Source organism: Notechis scutatus, chromosome 12, assembly GCF_049901735.1.
Source record: "Notechis scutatus isolate UNSWTSFEM ecotype Mainland chromosome 12, rNotScu1.2, whole genome shotgun sequence".
Lineage (NCBI taxonomy): Eukaryota > Metazoa > Chordata > Lepidosauria > Squamata > Elapidae > Notechis > Notechis scutatus.
Window position 1 is genome coordinate 3909156 of NC_142020.1, and position 23345 is coordinate 3932500.

Genomic DNA, 23345 nt, shown 5'->3' on the forward strand with positions numbered 1-23345 from the left:
TAGGAGACATGTGGTTGGTTGCAAGGAATAGATGTTTGTGTGTGGGAGGGAATGAAACCTTTGCCCATTTTATGATAGGGAAAGGGATAATTGAGAATGTCAGGGGTCTCATAAAAGGGAATTGACTGTTGTGGGAATGTGATCCTGAAGAAGACTGTGTGGAAAAACCAGAAGAGGAGCCCTCGAAGGGTGCTGAATGAATTAAGGATTGAAAGAAAAGTATGTCTCCAAAGGAGCTACGTTGAAATGCTTTGATCACATGCAGAGGACAAAAAAGTCACCAGACAAAGAGATGAAGGAGTGAACGAATCAAGAGGAGAGTGAAGATGGAGAGGGTTGTGTTTGGAGTTGATAGATAAAGAGTTTGAAAAAGAATCCGGAAATTTAAGGAGCAAAAGACAAAATATGGAAGCAGTGAATGAATATGGTGGAACCCAAAGATCGTTTCCAAGGATAGAGAGGGACGAGGGGGTACTATGGATGAATGACGCTGTGGAAATTAATTTTAGCTGTGCTTCCTTTTTCTTCTTCATTTCTTTTTCTTGCTGTTTCTGAACTCTCTTTGCCCTTTGCATGATACTGCTTACTTTAAAAGATGACTTTTAACCAAGTCTCTCCTGGAGCTACCATGAAATTTGTTTGCCTGGGGCTGGTCACTCTCATGCTTTTTGGCTCTGCTTCCAATTCAGTGCCTGCCCCGACTTTCTTCCAGCCCCCATCTGGGTTCAAAGCCTAACTCATCTACACCAGCAGTCTCCAACCTTGGCAACTTTAAGCCTGGAGGACTTCAACCCCAGAATCCCCCAGCCAGCTTTGCTGAATTCTGGGAGTTGAAGTCCTCCAGGATTAAAGTTGCCAAGGTTGGAGACTGTTGAGGTAATTCCCCGTTAGGAGAATGAGAGCATACAGGGAGACCTATTTGAGAGAAGTGTTTGAATAATACACACAGAGTACACAGATACACTGTACAGTAAATGTAGGTTTTTACTTCAAGAAAGGTTTAAGCAAAGTCCAAAATAAGCAGTCCAAAGTCATTCACAGGTAAAACCAGTCAGTTTTCAATCCAGGGATAATCCAAATATCAAAGTCCAGTGTCAAAAAACAGTTCAGTAACAGACTTACATTAAATCCAGTAATATCAGTCAATTAGGAAGAATGGAGGAACGGCGATACTTTCCAACAGAAGGAAACAGAAATACTCACTCAGACACACTCTCTTCTGAGACTCAGACTAAAACAACCCAGGTTTCTGGCTCCATCTTATGGCCGTTTGAGAAACCACACCCAACTACAGTTTTGCATTCCCTTAAAGAGACAGTTTTAAAATGTCTATCCTGGTTTATATATGTCTAACCCAAATACCTGTTAGGTGACTTATATTCCTAACAGAGACCCCTGATCTACACCCTCAGAAGCTGCCCTAGATGGTGTCACAACAAATGCTAGTTTAATGGTATTTAATGGTCCACCTTCTATGCCAGTGTTAGCTAACCTTTTTGGGCTCCTGTGCCAAAAATTGTGCGCGTGCAGAAGGCAATACGCGCAATCCCCCCACGCCGCCTGCTTACCTGCACTGTGCCTCACAGCTGATTTTTTGGCTGGCTTAAAGCCCTTTTCAGCCTCCCAGAGGAGGCTCCGGGCCAAGGTTTCTCAGCCTTGGCAGCATTAAGATGTATGGGTAGACCTCCGTTTGCAGAACTTCCCCAGCCAGCCCGGGGAATTTTGGGAACTGGACTTTAAGCTGCCAAGGTCGGGAAACATTTCTGTATGCACTGCCATCCATGGCATTTTGCAGAAGACTCAGGAAGGGTAACAAAAGTATGGCTTTTTTTTTTTCTTTCTTCCTGGGGAAGGAGACATCGAATCCCACTGCAAAATTTGAACAGATTGGAAGAAATATTTTCAGCCGAGTAGCTTTTTTCCTCTATTAAAAATAGTTGCACTGCTTGAACACTGGAGTTTTCTTTCCTAATCCTTTTTGACACCATTATAAAAACATTGAAAAGCTCCCCTTGGTAAGCAGTGGGTCCATCTTGTCTGTATTGACTCTCAGCAAAGTTTCAAGTAAAATTTGTTCTGAATTCTTCCAAAGATGTTTAAAGGTCAGTCTTGGGGCCATTGATTCACATCCCTGTTAGTTTGCAGGCAGATATTGTCAATAGCCTTCCTCAGAGATGTCAAATATAGGAATTAGGCCGTTTGACTTTCTACTTTTGGTGGGCATCTCCTTTCCCAGGTGTACTTGACTTGCCTTGACTTGCGATTGGGCACTGAACTAAATGGTTTTGCCATATCACTGCTTTCACCCACTTGGCAGCAAATTTTTTCTGGCCCTCTTCTGTGTGTGGGACAGTTGCCTCCTTCTTAATGTGGTTGGGTAATCCTCACCAATCAGGAATGAACATGCAATGGCTGATATCACAATGTTGCCTCTGAAATGGCACCAGCATCGAATGTCAGTCAGTTTTTTGGCAACCGTTCATTATGTTGCAGAAGTTGTTGCAGACTTGTTAAGGAAAGAAGAAAGTCTTTTTTGCAAGGGGAAAAAAAAGAATTTGGCGTGTGGAACGCTGCTAAAAAAAAATGTGTTAAAACAAAGTTTCATACACACTTTGATTTCAAAATACGTTCTTAAAATCGCACGAATCTGTCTGGATATTGTTTTGTGGGTCATACTTCTGAGGCCTGTTTCATTCTAAGAACTCTGTAATTTCCCCCAAAACAGGTCACTTTTTCATGGGGGTGGGGAATTTTCTTAACTCACCCTCCCAACATGCAAAATGTTGGATGTAGCTTCAGTCTTAACAGTGTTTTAAAGCTGGAAGCCATGTTTTAAGATGATGATTATGATGATGATTTATTTATTTATTTAAATTTATTGGCCACTAAATTAAAAAAAAAATACATTTGTTTTAAACTAAAGTCCTAGCACCAACACATTTGAGATCTGTTTGTGAGTCTGCTGTAGGCATTTGGGGCAGTGTTTCCATTCTTCAAGTAGAATGCGGACTTGCATTGGATGGCAGTGTAATTCTCTCACGGGCCAGTCCTATGTTTAAATCTTTTGAAAATTTTAGGAACCAAACAAAAAGATTGACAGCTGAGCAGAGAAGTTTAGCTTGGCTATCACAGGGGGAAAAAAAAACCCCTCTGTAGAGGTATCAGAAAGAGAATTCCATCCTTGTGGACTCCCCAGCTGAATTCCAATTAAGTTGGAATTTTCTTTTTTCAATAGCCATTAAGAAGTCTTATGCTACCATTTTTGTGTGTGTCCTGCCTCAGATTTTGGTGGCACTGTTGCCTCATAGGCCAAAAAGAACGAAACCTCTCCAGCTTGGAGACATTCATTGCTGCCCTGCACTGAGAGGTTGTTTTCATAAATACGTGCACAAAATGTTGGCTCTCCCAAAACATTCTAACTCTTTCTTTCCTCCTGTTTATTTTGCAGGTATTCCTTTGGTAAGTGAATATAACTCAGAGCATCGCAAATAGTTGTTTTTTTCAATGCACTTTTCGGGTATGTAATCTTTTAAAATTACTCTTATTTCCCCCCCCTTCCTTTCTAGAGAGAGGTGTGCCCCATGCTTTAAAGGCCCTAGTGTCTTATGTCTCCAAGTCCTGCTAGAACAGGTTATTTCGGACTGTGTTCCATGAAGGGTTCCACAATACTTTAAAAAAATAATAATCACTCAGACAATTTGCTAACACCAGAGCTTTGCCTCTTGACCAGAGGTTATGATAATTTTGTTTTTCTTTTCTAACTAGCAGGTTCCATGGCCTGAGAAAAGTTTGACAACTTCTGCCCTGCAGTGCTTAAGGCTCGTAATCCTTCTGCTTCCCTTTAACCCCTCTCTCGGCGGCACCTGAAGCTCATTGAAAAGCCAGAGAAAATGTGGTCCCAATTTCAGGCAGAACCATCACAATGGGTTTAAGTTTCAGGAAAATAGCCGTTCTCAAGAGCCCGTTGCTTCTCCCAGCAGCCCTTCTATGGTATATACTATAGAATAGATCTCCAATCAAAGAAAGAGCCCAAATAAGTTTCCTGCAGAGACATAGCCAATGCGGCCATCCCCTCCTTACCTGCAAGGTTAGCCACAAGCAGGTGTTTTTCTAAGAGATGTGTGCTGTTTTCATTGTTAGAAATGTCAACAGAGAAAGTGGGGGGCCAAGATTCACAAATGCTACCTACGCTTTAGAGTAGAATAGAATAGAATTCTTTATTGGCCAAGTGTGATTGAACACACAAGGAATTTGTCTTCGGTGCATAAGCTCTCAGTGTACATAAAAGATAGAAGTGATAAATCATGATCCTAGTTATCATAAAAATACGTTCATCATAAATCACAAGATACAACACTTAGTGATAGTCATAGGATACTAAAAGGCAATCAACTTAAATGATCGTACTAGGAAATGAAATAAAACAATATAAACTGTAACGATGCAAGCAACAAAGTTATAGTCATAAGTAAAAAAAGGAGATAGGTAATAGGAAGGAAGTGAAGAATAATAGATATAGAATAATAGTCTTAGAAAATAGTTGGACATTGTTGAGGGAATTATTTGTTTAGCAGAGTGATGGCGTTTGGGGAAAAACTGTCCTTGTGTCTAGTTGTTCTGGTGTGCAGTGCTCTAGAGCATCGTTTTGAGGGTAGGAGTTGAAACAGTTTATGTCCAGGATGTGAGGGGTCTGTAAATATTTTCACGGCCCCCTTTTTGACCTGTGCAATATACAAGTCCTCCATGGAGGGCAGGTTGGTAGCAATTTAAAAAGGCATCCGATTTAGGACTGTATCTGAGTACAGGTAGTCCTTGACTTATGGCTACAATTGAGCCCAAAATTTATGTTGTTAATCGTCAAGATGAAGACCTCATTGGCTGGTGGGCTTAAGCCCATGGTTCCCAACCTCTTGAGACTGGTGGCCGTTATCTGCAATTCGAAGGCATCTCACGGAGGAAAGGACATGGCTTGCCACATACTCCTAGTTACCCAAAGGCAAACAAGTGGCACTTTGTTCCAAACTCTTCCCAGCACCTGGGCGTGACTTTTCTCCAGTATTTTCCCCGGGTTGCAGCCCCAGGTATCCAGTAAAAGCCACCACAATGCCAGGTGTGTTATGATGTCCTAGGACAAAGGACACTACGTCACATACCAACCTTCTGTTCAAAACAAATAATACAATACTGAAGCAGTATACATACAGAGAGTTTTGATGTTAAAACTGGATTGGTTGGAGATACGAATATTGTATACAGGAAGTCTTTCAATTTACGACCATCATTGAGTCCAGGATTTCTGCTGTTAAGTGAGACATTTGTTATTTCTCCTCATTTTACGACCTTTCTTGCCACCGTGGTTAAGTGAATCACCACAATTGATAAGTTAGTAACCCGGTTCTTAAGTGAATCTGGCTTCCCCACTGATTTTGCTTGTCAAAAAAAATTGTCATAGGGGATGGCATGACCTTGGGACACGGCGACGGTCATAAGTATGAACCGTTGGCGAGCCTCTGAATTTTGATCCTGTCGTCATGAGGATGCTACAAAGGTCGTAAGTGTGAAAAAATGGTCATAACTTTGAAAGGTCACTAAATGAAGTGTTGAGAACTACCTATACCCCTTGCTGTGCCAACTTTGTCTTTTTTTATAACAAGTTTTTTATTTTTAACAACAAACATAGACAAACATAAACATAAAACAACAAATAAAATCTTTCAATTATACAGTGTGTCGGTTGGTACATATTTTTTGTGCACAATATCTATAGTCTGTTCCAGACTATAAGTTTAAGTTTACATTCATATTACATTAATCAGCTTTCCATGTCATATTATATTATTATTACATCATCATTAGATTTTAATTTCAAATCCGCATTATCCTTTACAGCAAATCTCAAATTCTTACTAATTTTAATTCATATTATAATTCATTCTATAATAATCAATTATAACATATCATTGCTATTGTATTATACTTCAATTTCCTACTTTTCTATCTAACCATTAGTATATTAAATCCCATATCTTAAAGTGTTCTTTTTCTTCCTGCTCTCTAATTGCTGACGTTAATCTACTCATTTCTGCACATTCCATTATTTTCTTCATCACCTCCTCCTCCTCTATCAGAGTTTTCCCATTTTTCCATTTTTTTTGCCCTGCCAACTTTGGAAGAAGTAAACTGGAACCCATTGAAGTTTAAGTTCTTAATTTTTTAGGTAGCCTTTATGGAAGTGCCCCTCAAGGGGAAGGGGTCAAAAATTGGTTGTCACTGTTTAAAAAAAATGGAGGTGGCAGAAATGCCATTTTTAACAGTTGCCCCCCAGTGCTTCTCAGCTGGTCTTCCCAAAACATGATCCCAAAGGAGGTGATGCTTGGTCCAGTTTCTGAGCTTTTGTGGGGGGCACAAAAATCAGGGGTGACATAAGGTGTGAAAAATGTATTGGTAATCCTTGACATATGACCGCAATTGGCAGCAGGATTTCCCAAGGCAGTCGTTAAACGAGTTGCCCCTGAGTTTGTGATCTTTTCCCCCTCATGATTGTTAAGTTAATCTGCAGTGAATCCCACTGACTTTGTTTGTTGGAAACCAGCTGGGAAGTCTTGAGTAGCGACTCAAGATGCTGTAACCGTTGTAAATACACGCCAGTTGCCAAATGCCTACATTTCGATCCCGTGACAGTGGGAGTCCTACAATGGTTTCATGTGTGAGGACTGGTCGTAAGTCACTGCTTTCAGTGCCAATATAACTTTGAACAACCATTAAACGAAGGGTTATAACTCAAGGACTTCCATTACTTAACCACTCCGCCCAGTCTCCAACTCTCAAAACTTTATAAAGCCTCATTTCTGGTTATTCTTTTTTTCTCTCTCTAAACATTCCAATCCCAAATAAATCTAATTGGACCTACTTCCTTGAGCGTGACCTGAAATGAACTCAGACAAAACCGGTTTGCTTCCCGCTCTTCTTATCCAAATTCTTTCCATTTTGATCAGACATACAAATTTAACACATGGTTAGAACTAGGGGAGTAGTTTTTTTCCTTTTCAACTCATGATACATTGTCTTCTGATAGTTTATTATTTATTTTTGCATTGCACACAGAGCATGTCTCTGAGCCATTAACAGAGTTGGAAGGGACCGTGTAGGTCATCTAGTCCAACCCCCCCACCCCACCCAAGCAGGAGACCCTACACCATTTCTGACAGATGGCAGTCCAGTCTCTTCTTGAAAGCTTCCAATAATGAAGCTCCCACAACTTCTGTTCCATGGGTTGATTGTTCTCCCTGTCAGAAAATTTCTCCTTATTTCCAGGTTGAATCTCTCTCCTTGTTCAGTTTCCATCCGTTATTCTTTGTCTGGCCTTCAGGTGCTTTAGAAAATAGCTTGACCCCCTCCTCTCTGTGGCAGCCCCTCAAATATCGGAAGACTGCTATCCTGTCTCCCCTGGTCCTTCTCTTCACTAGACTAGCCAGGCCCAGTTCCTGTAACCATTCTACATGTTTTAGTCTCCAGTACCCTAATCCTCCTGGTTGCTCTTCTCTGCACTTTTTCTAGAGTCTCAACATCTTTTTTATAGTGTGGTGACCAAAACTGGATGCAGTATTCTAGGTGTGGTCTTACTAAGGCTTTGTAGAGTGGTATTAGTACCTCCCTTGATCTTGATTGTATCCCTCTGTTAATGCAGCTTAGGTTTGCATTGGCTTTTTTGGCTGCTGCTGCACACTGCTGGCTCGTATTTAAGCACACTCCTGGTTCATATTTAAAGGCGCACTGCCTTCCTCACAGATGTGGCATGGTGGCTTCTTCAGGCTTGTGACAGTGAAAGGCAGAGGAGGCTGGGTCCTGGTTCTCCCCCCCCCCCCAGTGCAAGCATTTTTGGTCATTATTATTTTTGCATTGCACACAGAGTCTGTCTCTGAGCATTCCTCATCTATGTGGTATGCTGGCTTCTTCAGGCTTGTGTCATCCCGATGAAATGGTGGAGGAGGTGGAGGCCAACCCATCTGGAGTTTGTTGCCCCTTCTAAGAAAAGATCTGGGCTCCCATTCTCGCTTAGCTAAAAAGCAGGCAGCATATTTTTTTCCCTTCTTTATTCTTGTTTTGGATGTCGCTCCTGAATTGGGATTAATCAAATGAAAAGACCATGCACTGCTTAGTTTATTTATTTATTGGCTGAGGAATGCCAGAAGCCCACAAATACACTATTATTATTTTTTGTTCTATTAAAACTGTGGAGAACTGACACTTTCTTGTCCTCTGTTTGTTGTTATCCAAAAGCATTTAAATATTGCTGAGTTTTGCAAAATCCCACTCCAGACCTAGTAGCTTTCACTTCAAAGAAGTGTCTTAACAGTCCCTGCAGTGATCTTTTGTATGTGCCAAGGGCTTCCTGTCCTTCCCCCTCCTCATATAAAAGGGAGGGGGGAAAGCTTGGGGGGTTGGCTCTCACTTCAAACCAAAAGTGCCGTTAAAAATAGCATCTTAAAAAAAGTTTTGTAATAAAAAAAATATCTTAAGATAGACGCGCACATGCATATCAGGGCATAAAACAGTAAGGCGTTATATAAAAATCATAATCTCATGATTCGTTTGCCGTGGAAGTGCTGCTAATTTTGCAGAGGGTTGTGAAAAATAAATCAAGATGGGGGTGTGAGTGAAGTCCCATTTTTTTTTAACATGCACACAATACCCGTTTAGTTTAGTTTACTTTATTGTCATTGCACCTCGTACAACGTAATCAAATACTGCACTATACAGCAGAATTCAACAGAGCTACTGCCCTGGGATAGATGCTGTTTTTCAGCCTATTTGTCCTTGTTTTTATTATTATCCTGTACCGTCTGCCGGATGGTAATAGTTCAAAAAAAAAGGGGTGCCCAGGATGAGGTGGATCTTTGAGAATGTTTTGAGCTTTTTGAAGGCAGCAGGAGCTAGAAAGCTCTTCCAAAGAGGGGAGAGGGCAACCCAGGATCCTCTGGGCAATGACCTGAACCCTCTGGAGGGCTGTCCTATCTGTAGGACATATTATACATTTGTATATTAAACAGTCCCATTCAAGTCAAAAATTGATTTCTCCCACAACTGAAAAACCAGTAGGCCAGGGATGGGGAACCTTTTATGGCTCACTCAGGAATTCTGGGAGTTGAAGTCCATAAGTCCATAAGAGCCAAGTTTCCCTACCCCCTGGTATAGGGTCTTCTGCTTGAGCAGGGGTTTGGACTAGAAGACCTCCAAGGTCCCTGTGATTCGGTGGATCTAGAATGGCCACTCATTCCTTGGGTCTCCTCCTTCTGCCCTTATCTGGTCAGAGACCTGTAGGACTTCCATATCTGAACTGCAATACCTGGAATAGAACCACTAGATGGTAGCAGAGAGCTGGATTTTTCCATGAACCTTTGATGCCATCTAGTGGGCCTGGATATTTCTACAGTTCACGTGTGAGAACTTTTACAGAAAGTTAACATTAAGCTTTGATTACTGAAGACATTCCCTGGGTGAATGTGCAGTGGGGAGTTCACAGTCGCAACGTATTAATGTAGCCTAAAGTGAAAGAAAGGTGGACAGTATCTCCAAGGCACTAATGGAGAGCATGTTGTGCATAGATAGTTTCCGTGTGTGGTTTGTTGCCCCCCCCCCCACTGTCCAATATTATTGGATCAAGAGAAGCAGAAAACGCTGCCCCAAAATGAATGGATCTCATTGGCATTTAATGGTCTCCTGCTTGGGGCTGAGGGGTTGGACTAGATGACCTACAAGATCCCTTCCAACTCTGTTAATCTAATCTAATCTAATCTAATCTAATCTAATCTAATCTAATCTAATCTAATCTAATGCAGGGCCAGGAGAAAGCTCAGAAGTAAAAGGAACGCAGAATGTCCAAGAATGCAATTAAAAGAATGAATTAAAACTGTTTGGTTTTAGTTTACTCGCTTGTCTCAATGAGGCCATTTATTTTTTTAAATTTTTGTTGCAATTATACAATTGATTTTCTGAGATAGCTTGAAGAGATTAAAAATACCGAGATGAAAAAAGCCAAGCCTCCCCTTTCTCCAAACATACAAACCTTTCTTTGCATGTTTTTCTATGGAAGGTGGGGACCTGGTCTTTACCTGGCTGGCATCCCTAATTGGACCATGGCTAGGAATCATGGTACCTCTCAAGCAGTTGGACTCTCATTTGCCTCATCTCTAAACAAATTGAAAGTACAGGGGACATAGTATTTTAAATAGATTTTTTAAAAAAGTATTACGAAGGAGAAAGGAAATTGATGTTAACTGAGCCTTAAGGAGAATGATCAACTGTTGCTGTTCAGCCTTGGGCAATAGAGATAAACACTTCAGGGTGTTATATGAATCTAGCCATAGGTTCAATAACAATATGTGGCTTATGGTCGAGTATATTCTGTGAATCATGATTAAGCAGCAGCTTAATAGGTTGTGAAGATCAAAGCTAACTCCTCCATTGTTGTGGATCACCAGAGCATTCTCTGCTGGACTGGACAAAAAGCAGATTATACGGCTGGATTTTGGGGGTTTGATGAAATTGAATTAAGCCCTTCCTTCCCTTCCCTTCCCTTCCCTTCCCTTCCCTTCCCTTCCTTCCTTCCCTCCTTCCCTTCCCTTCCCTTCCCTTCCCCCTTCCTTCCTTCCCTCCTTTCCCTTCCCTTCCCTTCCCCTTCCCTTCCCCTTCCCCTTCCTTCCTTCCTTCCTTTCCTTCCTTCCTTCCTTCCTTCCTTCCTTCCTTCCTTCCCTTCCTTCCCTTCCTCTCCTTCCCTCCCTCCCTTCCTTCCCTTCCCTCCTTCCCTTCCTTCCTTCCTTCCTTCCTTCCTTCCTTCCTTCCTTCCCTTCCTTCCTTCCTTCCTTCCTTCCTTCCTTCCCTTCCCTTCCCTTCCCTTCCCTTCCCTTCCCTTCCCTTCCCTTCCCTTCCTTCCCTCCCTCCCTCCCTCCCTCCCTCCCTCCCTCCCTCCCTGAATAACAAGGTTGGAAGGGACCTTGCAGGCCTCCTAGACTAGTCCAACCCGCTGACCCTCTACCATTTCAGACAAATGGCTGTCCAATCTCTTCTTGAAACCCTCCAATGGTGGGGCATCCCTAACTTCTGAAGGCAAACTGTTAGTTAGTTGCTCTCCATGTCAGGAAATTTCTCCTCGGTTCCACATTGGATTAGATCAGGATTCTGGGAGTTGAAGTCCACAAGTCTTAAAGTTGCCAAGTTTGGAGACCTCTGGATTAGACAGACTCTCCTGCTAAGTGCTGAATAATAGGCAGTGCCTTCTGCTCAGGGGTGGGATTCAAATTTTTTAACAACCGGTTCTGTGGGCGTGGCTTAGGTGGTAGGCGTGGCTTGGTGGTCATGTGACTGGGTGGACGTGACTTGGTCGTCATGTTATTGGCTGGGTGTGGCCAACTCAATATCACTCACATCGAGGCACGCATCTCCTCGCCTGGCCTCTCATGACTGTGGGGATGCTGCAAGAGTCGTAAGTGTGAAAAATTGTCATAAGTCACTTTTTTCAGTGCCATTGTAACTTTGAATGGTCACACCACACAAGCAAAGTACCAGCAAAGGAGGGGAAAAAAACTCCAGAGAAGTTCCTGAGATGGGAAGTCTAGTCCTGCCAAGAACGTAATAAGAGTTAACGGAGAGGCAGTTTCTGTAAGCAACACCAGAATGTTTCCTTCCTGCCTTCCTTACAGGATTAGCCCAGTAATTTCTTCTAACAACCGGTTCTCCGAACTGCTTAGAATGTTAACAACCGGTTCTAGAGAATAGATGCGAACTACTAGAATCCCATCCCTGCTTCTACTGCGTTGATAGTCCCTATATGTTTTGTAGTCTTCAGGAGTGCATGCAAGACTTGGGGGGGGGGTGTTTGTGTGCTGTGGGGGGAGGGTTTCCGCTGCTGTGGTTTTTGTCAAACCCCCATGGCCTCCAGATGAGACTTCCTCTGCAGTGACATCCATTGCCCAAAGCTGCAGCTAAATAGGTTTGTCACGCTTGGTTGCGCTGGGCTGCCCTACCCCGTCTCTTGCAACCCGGTTTCCTCCGAGTTGAGACCCTCTCAGAGGCCAGAGAAGGAGCTTAACGAAAAGCACCTGTTTAGAGGTTGCCTCAACAGCTGCTGGCAGCATTGGGTGACTCCCTGGCTCATCTGGGTCATGAGAAACACTTTCAACCACCTTGAGAATTGCCACTGTTGTTGATTCTAGATGGTCCTGTTTACCAGGACTTGGCTTTGCAACATTTTAGGGCAGGGATGGGGAATTATGGCCCTTTTATGACTGGGGGACTTCCACTCCCAGAACAAGCAGTCCTGTCTTAAGTTACGACCTGTAATAGAGCCTGCTATACTGTGACACTCCTTCAACTGTTTGGAAGACTGCTATTGTGTCACCTTAGCTGCCTTTTCCTTAAGGTAAATATACTCAGTTTTTAAAATTGTTTTTCATAAGATTTAGCCTCCAAACCCCTCATGTGTTCCATTAGGCAAGAAAAACCAAAAGTATCCTTATAGACTGGGGTGAAACCAGGCTTAGTAGAAGTAACTGTGAGAGGGATCTTGGAGTCCTAGTGGACAACCAGCTAAATATGAGCCAGTAGTATGCAGAGGCAGCCCAAAAAATCAACACAATCCTCAGTTGCATTAACACAGGGATACAATCAAGATCAAGTGAGGTACTAATACCACTCTATAAAGCCTTAGTAAGGCCACACCTTGAGTATTGCACCCAGTTTTGGTCACCACGTTATAAAAAAGATGTTGAGACTCTAGAAAAAGTACAGAGAAGAACAACCAGGATGATTAGGAGACTGGAGACTAAAACATATGATGAACGGTTTGCAGGAATTGAGCCTGGATAGTCTAGTGAAGAGAAGGACCAGGGGAGGCATGATAGCGGTCTTGCAATACTTGAGGGGCTGCCACAGAGAGGAAGGGGGTCAAGCTATTTTCCAAAGCACCTGTAGGCCAGACAAGGAACAATGGATGGAAACTGAACAAGGAGGGGTTCAACCTGGAAATAAGGAGGAATTTTCTGATAGAGAGAACAATCAACCCATGGAATAGAAGTTGCCTTTGGAAGTTGTGATAGTTTCATTACTGGAAGCTTTCAAGAAGATATTGGATTGCCATTTGTCAGAAGTGGTGCAGGATCTCCTGCTTGGGTAGGGGGGGTTGGGCTAGATGACCTTACAAGGTCCCTTCCAACTCTGTTAATCTGTTAAATCCTTCCTGTCATCATCATAACTTGACAGTTGTAAATTTGGACAGTCACGTGACTGACCCAATGTTACATTTTTTTTAAAAAATGCGGTTGTCAGTAAATGAACACGGTTAAACAAGCCAATTCACTGCTCGGCCAAAGTGGCTGTTTGATTGCATGGTTGTAGCTGCGAATTTGGCTTTTTCGATTCCTTATTGTAGACCCCCCTGTTGCATGATCCTCTTCCGGAAAATCCCTTGGAGTTTTGGGATGTTCTTCAATTCAAGAATTTTGAGGGTGGGGTGGCATGGGATGGGGGGGCGGGGAATGCGTGGCCCATGATTTATATGGTTTTATTTCTAGGACCAGAGAGTTGATGGTTCCGCTTTGTCAGGCACGGCTGAGAAATCTCCCTCTGCCCTCCAGTCCGCCATATTCAATTTATTTCCCAAGCTGTCGCTTTGCCTCCCATCTGTTTGTGATGGAGGCAGATGTGGAGAGGTTCCAGCCTGGCTGCCTAGGTGTGGTTGCACCAGCGCTGTGAACCAGGTGCCCTGGGTGACTTTTGACACCCTCTCCTCTTAAACACTTCCTCTGAAAAGACTTGATGAGGGGTATACAAAGTTAGCACCCACCCCTCTCCTAGAAGAATGAAATATTTTGAGAAATATTTAAAAAGGCAGAATATTACAACCAAGAATGTTCTTTCTGTGCCAACTCAGGAAGCTCAAACTGCCCAAGGAGCTGCTGATCCAGTTCTACAGAGGAACTTTTGAGTCTGTCATCTGCACCTCTATAACTATCTGGTTTGGCTCTGCAACCCAACAGGACAGACACAGACTTCAAAGAGTAATTAGGACTGCAGAAAAAACAATTACTACCAACCTGCCTTCCATGGAGGACCTGTATCCTGCACGAGTCAAAAAGAGGGCTGTGAAAATATTTACAGACCCCTCACATCCCGGACATAAACTGTTTCAACTCCTTCCCTCAAAACGATGCTATAGAGCCCTGCACACCAGAACAACTAGACACAAGGACAGTTTTTCCCCCCCAACGCCATCACTCTGCTAAACAAATAATTCCCTCAACACTGTCCAACTATTTACTAAGTCTGCACTACTATTACTGTTAATCTTCTCATCACTCTATCACCCATCGCCTCCCACCTGTGAATGTATGACTGTAACCTTGTTGCTTGTATCCTTACGATTTATATTGACTGTTTCCTAGTATGATTTGATAGCTTATTGTACCCTATGACTATCATTAAGTGTTGCACCTGATGATTCTTGACTCTTGACGAACGTCTGTTTTCTTTTATGGACACTGGGAGCATTTGCATCAGGACAAATTCCTTGTGTGTCCAATCACACATGGCCAATAAAGAATTCTGTTCTATTCTATTCTATTCTATTCTATTCTATTCTATTCTATTCTATTCTATTCTATTCTATTCTATTCTATTCTATTCTATTCTATTCTATTATCTTTCCCTTGGAAAGCAGCCCACACCTTTCTAATAGCCCCAGCAGGACTGGACCAGCCTATCTACAAGGCAAAAGACCTTCAGTTCCAGGGTGATGGGATTAAGTCATTGCCCTTCAGGACATAATAGGACATAACTTAGCAGAAGGTACAGAACTCACTGCATTGCACAATCTCCTAAGGACATTGCGTCACTTGGCAAACTTCAACCAAACCCGGGAGCTCAGACGAACATGACCCCATAGGAATCTGACAACAGCCAGTAGAATACATGTTCTTGCATAGGAACAGGAAGCTCAAGTGCAATGCCCGAGAGAAGGAATAAAAGCCCCCCCCCCCCCTCAACTCCATGTAGCCAGCTGCCCAGAAATATGTGCTTGGTGGTTCTGCTTCACCATTAAACCCTCTTTCCAATCAGCCTCTATGTTTCCAGTGCATTTCTCCTGGTTTGGAACTGAGCCAGATGGATATTTCTTCCAACACGGGTTTACTGGCCCAGTGGACATTTTTTATTCAAACCAATTTCCCTGCCTGCGGAGCTTGCAAGGACCAGACAATTGAGCAACATGCCACTTGGTCGCCACCGGACCCTAGTGGTGCCCGCTAGGCCCTTAATTCTTTCCAAAAGTGCCTTAGCCCAAAAGAGGGCAGACAGGGTCTCATTTCCACCCCCTGCCTAATTTATACTCTTTGTCATCTTAACCCCTCCCAGCAGAACCTTTGGAGGTTAATGTAATTGGAAGTGGCAGCTTCTGGTTCCTTGGCTCGGGTTTCTTGCTGGATCCCAAGGTTGCATTTGCTTTTTATCGGCTCTCATTCCAAACATCTGTGCAGAAGTGACACTGTCATTGCTCGAGGCCTCCTCAACTTTCCCATAATACCCTGGGACCTAATTAGCAGTGCTGATGGGGACTGTTTTAGTCCCACTCATTGCTTTGGAGGAACCTGCCTTAAAGACATAGAAACAAAGAACGAAAGGAAAAGAGATCCAAGTAGCCAGTAGGTCTGACTTAAAATGTTCAGGACCTATCCTTAAGCCCAAGAGAAAAACTCTGCAAGATCCAAACTGGTCCAAAGATCGGAGGTTTAGTTTTCCAAGCTTTCTGACTTGTGCTGGAGCTCATCCTCGGGGAACTTCCCTCTACCCGAATGTGTGCTTTGGGCTAGTCTATGCCTAGTAGTATTGACGTGGTGCCTCGTTGTGTATGGCTTTCTAGTTGTTGACTGGGGTGTTGACAGCCAGCTATTAACTCGTTGGCTGTTGTTGCCTTGTGCTGCTAAGTCCTTGGCTCCTAAGAACCTGATAAGCTGTGGTAAATCAGGACTCCTGTTGACTGACAAGGGGCCTGTTTTCCAGGCTTCAATCATTTCCCTGGCTGTTTTTGTGCCTGCTCTCCCAACAATCTTAAGTAGCTGTGAAATTGAATGTATGTCCTTGTTCACTGCAGTGTAAAGCTACCAACAAGTTTGGATCTCCTCGTCTGACCACTTGCTTATGTTCTTGCAGTCTGGTAACATATTGCATAGAATAGCCCAAAGCACACACTTTGCTAGAGAAAAGTTCCCTCAAATTGGGTTCCAGCACGAGTCCGAAAGCTCAGAAGTGCCAGGGCAGGACACCGGCTTTATTAAGAGCCGTGGCGGTGCAGTGGTTAGAGTGCAGTACTGCAGGGCTACTTCTGCTGACTGCTGGCTGGCTGAAATTTGGCAGTTTGAATCCCACGAGGCCCAAGGTTGACTCAGCCTTCCATCTTTCCGAGGTGGGTAAAATGAGGACCGAGATTGTTGGAAGCAACATGATGATTCTGTAAACCACTTAGGGCTGTGAAAGTACTGGGAAGCGGTATATAAATCTAAGTGCTATTTCTATTCTCCCACAAGTGTTTTTCAAACGAGGAGGGAGGATTTGATATGTCCATTCTGCAGCCACAGATGTGAATTGCTGTGCAGTGAGACAGGATGGACTTTTCAGCATTCCCATGACCACAGGGGATTGTGGGAAAGTGTCTGTATGGAGGGGGGTGGATTGGTACATCAGAATAACAGAATTGGAAGGGACCTTGAAGGTCTTCTAGTCCAACCCCTTGCTCAGGCAGGAAGCCCTATGCCATTCTCGTCCAATTTCTTCTTAAAAACCTCCAGTGATGGAGCACTCACAACTTCCGAAGGAGAGCCATTCCACTCGTTGATTGTTGTCACTGTTAGGAAATTTCTCCTTAGTTCTAAGTTGCTTCTCTCCTACTTTAGTTTCCATCCATTGTTCCTTGTGTTGCCCTCAGGTGTTTTGGAGCAGGGATCCCCAACCTTTTCGACGCCGCGGCCCGGTTCCGGCATCAGCTGGGCGCCGCGGCCCGGTACCGGCGTCAACTGGGCGCCGCCATCTTTTTATGACGAAAAGGCGCTTCCGGTGACGTCACCGGAAGCGCTGTTTCATCAAAAAAGATGGCGGCGCCAGCGCTTCCGGTGAGCTTTTTCGGGTAGAAATGGCTTTCTACCCGGAAAAGCTCACCGGAAGCGCTTTTTTACCAAAAAAAGATGGCGGCGCCCAGCAACCAGCGGCCCGGTAAGGCTTGTTCCGCGGCCCGGTACCGGTCCGCGGACCGGCGGTTGGGGACCCCTGTTTTGGAGAATAGTTTGATCCCTCTCTTCTCTGTGGCAGCCCCTCAGACATTGGAACACTGCTCTCATGTCACCCCTAGTCCTTTTCACTAGATTAGCCATACCAAATGCTGCTGCTTGCTTTCAGGTTCTTGCTGCATCCACAGCTGAGTAATTACATAGTTTGGAAATGACCATGTTAAGATTAATTTGAGTCATGCCCAGATTAGACAGATTAAAATGCTTCGTGCAAAGGAGAACCGAATGGCCTCCGTCCCCTCCCTTCCCCGGATGTCTGTGTGTTCCAAGCAGGCTGTTGGGTTTTCTGGGAAGAAAGAGGTTTTTTGAATCTCATCCCTTTTTCTCTCCAGCACGCCGGATGCTATGGGGGTGATTACTGAAAACTGTTAACTGCCCAGAAGCAAAATTGTAAGAATCGAGGGAGAATTAGTTCTCCGGAAGCTGCTATTTGCTGGTTGTGAAATTTCAGATTGTAAAAAAGGCAGGAAAAAAATCTTTGATCCTCCAGAAGATATTCCAAGTCTCTGCGTGAATTATTCTGGAGACAAAACCTCTTCTTCTGGTCCACAGACCTGGCTTTTACAGTAGCGTAAAATCGAGATGGTCCGTGGTTCACACCTTCTGCTTTTGAGTTTTCATTTTACCTGTGCTGGACAGGAGAAAAAAAAAAGTTCCTTTAGGGTGGGAGAGGAGATTGAGGGTGGTCGGGTGGGTTTATCCAGGTTTCTTTTGCCCGGGCTTTTTGTCGTACCTTTTTGGGACAGAATCCGCGAACGTTGCCGCCCACCAGATTTGATAGTGTCCATTTTACTTTACCCGCTTGCATCTCGCACCCGTTGCTCCTTCCTTATAAACGAGACTTCCTTGTCTCCTCTCCAGCAAAATGAGGCTTGCTGCCATCTTTCACAATAAGCATTTCTCAAAACATTGCATGTCACTGTTGGGTTGTCAGCTCGCAGTCAGATCAATCTGCAGTTAAGCCTTCAATTGTGTGCAGCTTCACAGCTTTTTTTTCAGGAGGAGTTTGGTAGCACCTTTTGTGACAAATCTCACTCCATCAAGAGCATGGAGAGGCTCCACTATCTTGGGATGGAGTGGGGAGGATGGAGGGGGTTGACACATGGGACAGACTTCCTTTCGCAGATGGGTGGGTGTAGATAGATACGTATTTGCCGGCGTATAAGGCGACTTTTTGCCCGAAAAACATGCCTCCAAGTGGGGTCGTCTTATACGCCGGTATATCCACTGCCGGCTTTCGGATGCTTGTTGGACGCAGCGGCGCCTCTGGCTTCCTGGATCCCCTGCGTCGCTTCCGCTTCATCCCGCTTGCCTCGCTCCGCCCGAGGCTGCAGCCTTCCTGCTCTTCCCACGGCCCTGGCACTCTGCCCTGCCGCTGCAGCCCGGGGATTTCTGGGCGTTTCCGGTGGTGGGGGTCGTCTTATACGCCGGGTCGTCTTATACGCCGGCAAATACGGTAATTCATAAAAGTACCTTCTGGCTTAACAATTGCTGTGCGTTGAAAAACCATGCAGTGGTGGCACAGTGGTTAAAGTGCAGTATTGCAGACTGGCTCTGCCCACAGTTCAATACTGACTAGCTCAAGGTTGACTCAGCCTTCCATCCTTCCTAGGTTGGTAAAACAAGGACCCAGATTGTTGGGGGCAAGAGGCTGACTCTGTAAACTGCTTAGAGAGAGCTGTAAAGCACCATGAAGTGGTAGATGAGTCTACTGTTAAGTGCTGTTGCTATCACATTGATTGAGATATCTGGACATAATGGCTTTTTAACACATTGCCATCATTTTGCTAAACAAATAATTCCCTCAACACTGTCCAACTATTTACAAAGTCTACTATCACTATTAATCTTCTCATCACTCCTTATCACCCATCCCCTCCCACTTGTGACTATGACTGTAACTTTGTCGCTTGTATCCTTACAATTTATATTGACCATTTCCTAGTATGATTTGATTGCTTATTGTATCCTATGACTATCATTAAGTGTTGGACCTTATGATTCTTGACTCTTGACGAATGTATCTTTTCTTTTATGTACACTGAGAGCATTTGCACCAAGACAAATTCCTTGTGTGTCCAGTCACACTTGGTCAATAAAGAATTGCAGACGTTTTCTATTCTATTCTATTCTATTCTATTCTATTCTATTCTATTCTATTCTATTCTATTCTATTCTATTCTACGCTATTCTATTCTATTCTACGCTATTCTATTCTATTCTATTCTTATTGTACCCTATGACTATCATTAAGTATTGTACCTGATGATTCTTGACTCTTGATGAATGTATCTTTTCTTTTATGTACACTAAGAGCATTTGCACCAAGACAAATTCCTTCTGTGTCCAGTCACACTTGGCCAATAAAGAATTGCAGACGTGTTCTATTCTGTTCTATTCTGTTCTGTTCTATTCTATTCTATTCTATTCTATTCTATTCTATTCTATTCTATTCTACTCTACTCTACTCTACTCTACTCTACTCTACTCTACTCTACTCTACTCTACTCTATTCTTATTGTGCCCTATGACTATCATTAAGTGTTGTACCTGATGATTCTTGACTCTTGACTAATGTATCTTTTCTTTTATGTACACTAAGAGCATTTGCACAAGACAAATTCCTTCTGTGTCCAGTCACACTTGCCAAAAGCAGAGCTATTCTATTCTATTCTCTCTACTCTACTCTACTCTACTCTACTCTACTCTACTCTACCAAGACATTAATGTACCTTGTCTTGACTAATGTATCTTTTCTTTTATGTACACTCAAGACACTTGGCAATCAATGGCAATAAGAATTCTGTTCTATTCAGTTATGATCAAAAGGTTTTTGATTTCTATTTTTGGATACAGTTATTAAGAGTACTGTGGACCGGGCCGAGGTGAAATGGGCCGGCACCTTACATTTTCCAGGACAGCCCTGCAGGCCAGATCTGACCACATTGGCCTTGTGTTTGACACCCTTGCTCTAGATAGATGCATTTCTTTTGACATTTCTTTTATGAAAAAGAATGGCAGAGGTCTTCAAATCACAGATTTTGGGTTCTACCAGCGAGAGAAGATTGGGGAGGCCACATATAATCAAAATACAGGTCTCTTTAAAAGTGAAAAAAATAAATAAATGCTTGTTTGGTACTTTAACTACAGACTCTGCCAGGCTGTCATTTGGAGATGGGAAACTGTCCACCAAAGAATGCAAAACAATAGCGGTATTGACGCCAAAGAAAAAGTGCAAGGGATTATCTATTCTGATATGCCTTGGCCAATAGCCAAACTCCCTGTTGGTAGTTGTTGGTTGTTTCTGAATAAAAATAAAGGGGAAATCTGGCCATGGTATTGGCTCTTGAATAGCAATAACATTTAGACTTATATACCACTTCCCAGTGCTTTTACAACCCTCTCTAAGCAATTTACAGAATCAACCACTTCCCCCAACAATCTGGGTCCTCATTTTACCGACCTCGGAAGGATGGAAGGCTGAGTCAACCTTGAGCCTGGTGAGATTCGAACTGCTGAATTGCAGGCAGCCTGCAGGCAGCAGAAGTAGCCCTGCAGTACTGCACTCTAACCACTGCACCCCATGGTGTAGCTGTGTTGTCTGTGTTTGAGCATCTCTGGGAATATGGGTGCGCCTTGGTTACTGATGTTGTGGAATACCCAGAAGGTCATGTATTGCTCCATTGACTCTTCCTGTGTGCTAAATGTTTAGAGATGGCCAGGCTACAAAAGGAGCTGTTGCTAGTTCCGGTTTCCACCAAAGAGAAGCATGTTTCAGAAAAACAAGAAGAAGAAGAAGGGAGCTTGGAGATCTTTTAGACCAGGGGTGTCCAACCTTGGTAACGTTAAGCCTGGAGGACTTCAACTCCCAGAATTCCCCAGCCAGCAAAGCTGGCTGGGGAATTCTGGGAGTTGAAGTCCTCCAGGCTTAACGCTACCAAGGTTGGACACCCCTGTTTTAGACTAACCCCCTGCCCAGGTTAGAAATCCTTAGACCTTTCTAGTCAAAGGGCTTCCAGTGATGGAACCTTCATGATACCAGATGCAAAATGTGGTAGCTGATTGTTCCATGGTTAATAGCTGCAATAGTCAGAAAAATTCCTGCTTATTTGAGAGTTTGAATCTCTCTTTGAGAACTTTCAACCCGTTGATTCTTATTGTACCTTTGAGCACTAGAAAGAATGATCCACCTCTCTTCCTATGACACTCCTTCAACTGTTTGGAAGACTGCAATTATGTCACCTTAGCTGCCTTTTCCTTAAGTTAAATATACTCAGTTTTTAAAATTGTTTTTCATAAGGTTTAGCCTCCAAAAACCCCTCATCTGCTTCATTGGGCAAGAAAAACCAAAAGTACACATATGGACTGGGTGAAACCAGGCTTAGTAGAAGTAACTGTGAGAGGGATCTTGGTGTCTTAGTGGACAACCAGCTAAATGTGAGCCAGCCGTGTGCAGCAGCAGCCAAAAAAGCCAATGCAATCCTAAGTTGCATTAACAGAGGGATGCAATCAAGATCAAGTGAGATACTAATACCACTCTATAAAGCCTTAGTAAGATCACACCTAGAGTACTGCATCCAGTTTGGTCACCACACTATAAAAAAAGATGTTGAGACTCTAGAAAGAGTGCAGAGAAGAGCAACCAGAATCATTAGGGGACTGGAGGATAAAACATATGATGAACAGTTGCAGGAACTTGGGATGGCTAGTCTAGTGAACGGAAGGACCAGGGGAGACAGGATAGCAGTGTCCCAATATTTGAGGGGTTGCCACAAAGAGGAGGGGGTCAAACTATTTTCTAAAGCACCCGAAGGCCAGACAAGGAATAATGGATGGAAACTGAACAAGGAGAGATTCAGCCTGGAAATAAGAAGAAATTTTCTGACAGTGAGAACAATCAACCCATGGAACAGAAGTTGCCTTCAGAAGTTGTGGGAGCTTCATCCCTGGAGGCTTTCAAGAAGAGACTGGACTGCCATCTCTCAGAAATGGTGTAGGGTCTCCTGTTGGGTGGGGGATTGGAGTAGATGACCTACAAGTTCCCTTCCAACTCTGTTAATCTGTATCTGTTGCTCTTCTTCATTCTTTCATTTCCTCAGCACCCTGTTTGTATTGTAGCAACCAAAACTGGACACAGAGTTCCAGGTATGGTCTTACCATGGCAGCCTATTGTGTGACTATCATGTCCCATGTTCTCAGCATTAAGTCTCTGTTGATGCAGCCCAAGATTGTTCTGGCTGTTTGGGTAGCTGCTGCAGACATGGTTGCTTGTGCTTAAATTGTGGCTATGGAGAGACTTTGACCCTTTTCACTAGTAATAACCAAGGACCACCTATCAAAAACAAGGATAACAGAATAACATAGTTGGAAGGGACCTTGGAGGTCTTCTAGTCCAACCCCCTGCTCAGACAGGAGACCCTATACCATTCTGGACAAATAGCTGTCCAGTCTCTTTTTAAAAGCTTCCAGTGTTGGAGCATTCACAACTTCTGAAAGCAAACTGTTTGGCTGATTAGTTGTTCTCACTCATTAATTTCTCCTTAGTTCTTAGTTGGCGTGATAAGTTTCCATCTGTTACTTCTTGTCTTGTCCCCATGTTCTTTGGAGAATAGGCTGATCCCCCTCTTCTGTGTGATAACCCCTCAAAACCTGGAAGACTGCAATCATGTCACCCCTAGACTTCTCTTCTTTAGACTAGACATAGGTTGCTCGATTAATTTTTGCAGGATCTTCCCATATAAAGAAGTGGCTTCCAATCTTCTAAGTACAATTACAAATTTACTTCTTACTCTGGTTGCAGCATAACTCTCTTTTTGCTATAATCTATTCTGTCTAATCAAAACCGTAAACCATCAGTTCATTTTTTTTCTCTTTCATTCCAAAAGTCTATATAGATTTCCTGTCAGCAATAAACATAGATATTAACTTTTTTTTCTGATTTAAAAAAAAAATCAATTTAGCCATCTCAGGAAGTCCCATTATCTTTACCAGCCATTCCTCTCTTGTTAGTAATGC

At 43.4% G+C, this 23345-nt stretch overlaps 1 protein-coding gene across 3 annotated transcripts in view; it reads left to right on the forward strand.

The window, feature by feature from the left end:
- The window catches only part of LMF1 (lipase maturation factor 1), a 189246-nt gene that overhangs the window by 29617 nt on the left and 136284 nt on the right, over positions 1 to 23345 (forward strand). The window contains exon 3 of one of the 3 annotated variants that reach the window (XM_087973143.1): positions 3449 to 3517. The exons of 1 other annotated variant lie outside the window; for it this stretch is intronic. In XM_087973143.1, the coding sequence (XP_087829269.1) occupies positions 3505 to 3517 (13 nt within the window). In that variant the 5' untranslated portion in view covers positions 3449 to 3504. The remainder of the gene's footprint in view (positions 1 to 3448; positions 3518 to 23345) is intronic. One more of the 3 variants, XM_087973142.1, reaches the window with a different exon arrangement.